Genomic DNA, 6,000 nt, shown 5'->3' on the forward strand with positions numbered 1-6,000 from the left:
CTTTCATCAAGAGGCTCTTTAGTTCTTCTTCACTTTCTGCCATAAGGGTGGTGTCATCTGCATATCTGAGGTGATTGATATTTCTCCCGGCAATCTTGATTCCAGTTTGTGCTTCTTCCAGCCCAGCGTTTCTCATGATGTACTCTGCATATAAGTTAAATAAGTAGGGTGACAATATACAGCCTTGACATACTCCTTTTCCTATTTGGAACCAGTCCGTTGTTCCATGTCCAGTTCTAACTGTTGCTTCTTGACCTGCATACAGGTTTCTCAAGAGGCAGGTCAGGTGGTCTGGTATGCCCATCTCTTTCAGAATTTTCCACAGTTTGTTGTGATCCACGCAGTCAAAGGCTTTGGCATAGTCAATAAAGCATAAACAGATGTTTTTCTGGAACTCTTCATTTTTCGATGATCCAACAGATGTTGGCAATTTGATCTCTGGTTCCTCTGCCTTTTCTAAAACCAGATTGAACATCTGGAAGTTCACAGTTCATGTACTGTTGAAACCTGGCTTGGAGAATTTTGAGCATTACTTTACTAGTGTATGAGATGAGTGCAATTGTGCAGTAGTGTGAGCATTCTTTGGCATTGCCTTTCTTTGGGACTGGAATGAAAACTGACCTTTTCCAGTCCTGTGGCCACTGACTGAGTTTTCCAAATTTGCTGGCATAATGAGTGCAGCACTTTCACAGCATCATCTTTCAGGATTTGAAATAGCTCAACTGGAATTCCATCACCTCCACTAGCTTTGTTCCTAGTGATGCTTCTTAAGGCCCACTTGACTTCACATTCCAGGATGTCTGGCTCTAGGTGAGTGATCACACCATCGTGATTATTTGGGTTTCTAATTTCTCCACATCCTTGTCAGCACTTGTTATTGTCTATCTTTTTTTAAATAGAAATACAATTGATTTTCAATATTGTATTAGTTTCAGGTGTACAGCAAATTGATTCAGTTATATGTGTATGCTTTTCCAGATTATTTTCCATTATTGTTATGACAAGATACTGAAATCCTTGTTGCTTATCTATTTTATGTATAGTAGTTTGTATCTGTGAATCCCATACTTCTAAATAATTTATTCCTCTCTCTATCCCTTTCCCCTCTGGTAATCATAAGTTTATTTTCTATGTCTGTGGTTTGTTTCTGTTTCGTTTAGTGATTTTTAAAAACAATGTTATTTATTTTGGCTGTGCTGGGTCTTCATTGCTATGCAGGCTTTACTCTAGTTGTGAGTAGGAGCTGCTCTTTGTTGCGGTGTGCAGGCTTCCCATTGTGGCTTCTCTTGTTGCACAGCAAGAGCTCTAGGCATGCAGACTTCGGTAGTGTGGCACGTGAGCTCTGCACATGCAGCTCCCAGGATCTACAGCACAGGCTCAGTAGTTCTGGTACATGGACTTAGTTGCTCCACAGCATGTGGGATCTTCCTTGACTAAGGATCAACCCATGTCTCCTGCACTGGCAAGCAGATTCTTTACCACTGGGCCACCAGGGAAGGGCCATCTTTGATTTTTTTTTTTTTTTTTTTTTAATATTTACTTGGCTGCGCTAGGTCTTAATTGTGGCACTCGGGATCTTCAACCTTCACCGCAGGATCTTTAGTTGTGGTAATTGAACTCTCAGATCTGGGAGCACAGAGTCTTAGCCACTAGACCACCAGGGAAGTCCCATCGTGTTTTTTTATTTTTCTCACTTTTTGTTTTTGGCTGCACTGGGTCTTTCAGAGAAGGCAATGGCATCCCACTCCAGTACTCTTGCCTGGAAAATGCCATGGACGGAGGAGCCTGGTAGGCTGCAGTCCATGGGGTCGCAAAGAGTCCCAGGGACGAGGGAGCCTGGTGGGCTGCCATCTATGGGGTCGCACAGAGTCCGACACGACTGAAGCGACTTAGCAGCAGCAGCAGCAGCACTGGGTCTTCTTTCTGCACATGGGCTTTCTCCAGTTGCAGCGAGAGGGGGATACTCTCTAGTTGCAGGCTTCTTATTGTAGTGGCTTCTCTTGTTGCAGAGCACTGCACCCTCTAGAGGGTGCAGGCTTCGGTAGTTGCAGCATGCAGGCTCTAGAGCAGGGGCCCAGTAGTTGTGGCACACAGGCTTAGTTGCCCTGCACCCTGTGAAATTTTCCAGAACCAGGGCTCAAACCCATGTCCTCTGTATCAGCAGGTGGATTCTCAACCATTGGACCACCAGGGAATTCCCATCTTTGATTTTTTTTTTTACAAAATCCAATTTATCTGTTTTTTGTTTTATCCCTTGTGGCTTTTAAATCTTTCTTTATTCCTCTTTTTTCTTCACTGCTTCTAAATCTACCAGCACATCACTCCCAAACAGTGTCCCATGCTCTGATCTTTTCCTACTCATTTTGATTTCTGCTATTCACTTTTCACTTTCACGCATTGGAGAAGGAAATGGTAACTCACTCCAGTGTTCTTGCCTGGAGAATCCCAGGGACGGGGGAGCCTGGTGGGCTGCCGTCTATGGGGTCACACAGAGTCGGACATGACTGAAGCAACTTAGCAGCAGCAGCATTCAGGGTTTATCTTTCCTGTATCCTTTTCCTTAAAAATCTTACTGAAAAGAAGAATTCAATCTAATTTAATTGCATTCATAAATGAAACATTCTCATTGTCAAAAAATAGTTTTTTAATGCTTTCCTTATATACAGAATTTGAAAACACCTTAGAAACACGGTCCTTAAACTTTAAGCATTAAAACAGTTATCTCAGTGTCCTTATTGTTTTGAATGATTAATACTCTTCAGTAATGGTGTTTCAGTGTATTAACAGTCGAGTATAAACCATGACAAAGATTTGTCATTTGTAATACCATTAAATGTTAGCTTCTCAGTCATGTTGACTCTGTGATCCCATGAACTGTAACCCACCAGGCTCCTCTGTCCATGGAATTCTCCAGGCAAGAGTACTGGAGTGGGTTGCCATGCCCTTCTCCAGGGGATCTTTCTGACTCAGGGATTGAACCCCGGTCTCCTGCATTGCATGCTTAGCTATTTATTCCTATGATCCTGCACCAGTCAATGTCAACACTCAGAAAGATGCCATGTCTTGCAAGATGCCTGTTCACTCCTGTCCTCTAGTTAGCAAACCACACACACACCTAAATGAATCCATTATATATCTTAGTTCTACCATTCCTACATAGCATTAATACAAGTATTCTAATAGAAAATATTTATAGTATTTTGCACAGCTCCTAAATTATATTCCTCCTGAGTAACTACACTAAAAAATCCAAACAATTTGATTTATAGTATTTTGGTTCAAAACTATGCAGGTGGAAAATGTATCCACCAGCTATATGGTTCCTCAAAAATAACAGGCCAGACTGAATACCTGTTTCAGTTGGAATATAAAACTGAAAATCTATGCATCTTTATAAGTTAGAAGTAAGTTAAAAATGTATATTTATATAAATATATGATTAGTGTGATTAATTTATTCCAGATTTATTGTTGTTTAAAGACTACTGGAAGTAACTAATGCTATTTTGGGACTTTTTTAATAGGGTGATAGTGGTGGACCATTAATGTGCTACCTACCAGAACGTAAACGATATTTTGTAATGGGAATTACCAGTTACGGATATGGCTGTGGTCGAAAAAATTTTCCTGGTGTCTATAGTGCACCATCCTTCAACCAAAAGTGGCTGACAGAGCAACTCTACCAATCAAGCAATAAAGGCATACTTAACATAAATATTCTACTTGGACAGGTCCTTATAGCCTTAGGTTCTGTTGTCTTACTTGCAACTCCATAAAAAAATTCTGAAGAATCTTTATTTTGCATCGTGTCCCCTTCCATGTTATACATAATGAAAATCATTTATTCTTTTGATAAATAATTGCCCATTTTAGAGTTCCCATGTGAACATTTTTTGGAATAAAAGGACTGTGACATATTTGATAAGTGATTACAAATTTGGCACTCAATCACAATCTTCCTTGATGTATCTTCTTATACTTTATAATCATAATTTTGCATTTGGAATATCTTCCTAGAGTTTGTATAAACAGCTAAATATATACTTTATGTATATAAATGTCAAATAATAAAGAGTTAATTAAAAGAAAAGTTGGTTTTTGTTAATCAAAACTTTTAAGTTAGGTTTTATTTTATTCAAAAAATTTGGTTGTATGATATATAGTTTTTGAATTATCATCTTGTTTCTGACTCTCAAAGGATATTTGAAGAAGTATCTGCCTATTATTCAAATTCTAATTAGAACTATTTAATATTAATACTTCCTTTCCGATGCCATGAGAGAATTGTGGTGCAAACACCTCCAAATAATTTACTTCTTATTTAGAAATGTATACTAAGACTTTTTTTTTGCAATGTTATAACCTACTTTCTGAACGTTATTTTCTTGAAGCCCATGCTAAAAGTCTGTATTCCTTGGAGCCTTGAATTAAATGTGAGGAGAAGTGACTGAGAAGCATGCTCAGAAAGGAAGAATACCAACCTGGGATTAACTTTATGATGACCAATCTATAATATGAATTATTAAAACAAAAAAGACAGTATTAGAATCTACTCACATCTCCCTTAAACTCTAGAGAACTCATGCATAAAGGAGAAGTAATTATTTTCTCATCCTTCCTTTTAACATTCAACCAGTTAAAACCATGTATTTTTGTTGTTTTGTTTTGCTTAGCTTAAACCTAATTTTAGGATTTAACTGAAAGTAAGCATGAGTTTTCCATCAATTAATTCCCTTGGGGATCATCAGCAGTTTAATGTTCAAGGGGTAGAAAACTGATTTTTTTATAGACATGTGAGCAACATTCAGGGGATACTGACTCTTCTTTTTTGAAGGAGACCCTAGTTTATCCATTGACAAGGTCTTATAAGGAATTAGTGGGTGATGCTTCTACACCAATCAGTATAATACATTAGTCATTTTCTGTTTATTCTACCTGACTATCATTCAGATTCACTTGATAAGCCCTGGATATTAATGTTAAGAAACTCTTCCGAATGTATTGACAGCACTGGAGGGAAAATCCTTGCTTTTCGATTCAAAGGTATGTCCTACTTACTGCTTAGGTCTGCCAATCTAATCAGGCAGCATCTACTATCTGCAGCCTCTTATCTTTTTGCCCAGTTTAGTTCACTTATTTCAGCCAACCAGAATTCAGTTATATAACATTTCTCTCCACCACAAGAGACTATTAGAGGATAGATTTTGGAACCTAAGACAGACTTTGTTTCAAATTTCATTCTGTTAACTTAGTATTTGTAAGAGTTGGGACAATTATTGATACCTACTTGGTGCCAGTGTTGTGATGATTAAACAAGTTGATTATACAAAGTTTTGATATACTGAAGGTGCTCAGTTCCTATTATTATTATCCCAGGTAGCACTAGGGGTAAAGAACCCACCTGCCAATGCAGGAGATATAAGTGATGCAGGTTTGATCCCTGGGTTGGGAAGATCTCCTGAAGGAGGAAATGGCAACCCACTCCAGTATTCTTGCCTGCAGAATCCTACGGACAGAGGAGCCTGGTAGGCTACTGTCCACATGGTCGCACAGAGTCGGACACAACTGATGCAATTTAGCACACACATGATTCATACAGTCTTTTCATTATATATATCAGATAGATACCTTATGTCTTTCAAAATCTGAAAAATTTACTAGAACGAAGGACTTGTTATTACTTATAAACTCAAATTTTAAAGTATATTATTTTTAACATAAAAGAAGCAGACTCACAGATATAGTGGTTACCAGTTTGGGGTGAGGACGATATAGAGGTGGGGAGTGGGAGGTACAAACTACCGGGTATAAGATAGGTTCGAGGATGTGCTGTGCAACATAGACAATATAGCCAATATTCCGTAATGGAAAGCGGAGTGAAGTAAAGTGGCTTAGTCGTGCCCGACTCTTTGCAACCCCATGGACTGTAGCCTACCAGGCTTCTCAGTCCACGGGATTTTCCAGGCAAAAGTACTGGAGTGGGTTGTCATTTCCTTCTCCA

General features: G+C 38.8%; 1 protein-coding gene across 1 annotated transcript in view; it reads left to right on the forward strand.

The window, feature by feature from the left end:
- The window catches only part of TMPRSS12 (transmembrane serine protease 12), a 33,265-nt gene extending 29,258 nt beyond the window's left edge, over window positions 1-4,007 (forward strand). The window contains exon 5 of the mRNA XM_044941987.1: window positions 3,524-4,007. Coding sequence (XP_044797922.1) covers window positions 3,524-3,775 — 252 coding nt within the window. The 3' untranslated portion in view covers window positions 3,776-4,007. The remainder of the gene's footprint in view (window positions 1-3,523) is intronic.
- Window positions 4,008-6,000: the final 1,993 nt, after the last annotated feature.

This window comes from Bubalus bubalis, chromosome 4, assembly GCF_019923935.1.
Source record: "Bubalus bubalis isolate 160015118507 breed Murrah chromosome 4, NDDB_SH_1, whole genome shotgun sequence".
NCBI classification, from domain to species: Eukaryota; Metazoa; Chordata; class Mammalia; order Artiodactyla; family Bovidae; genus Bubalus; species Bubalus bubalis.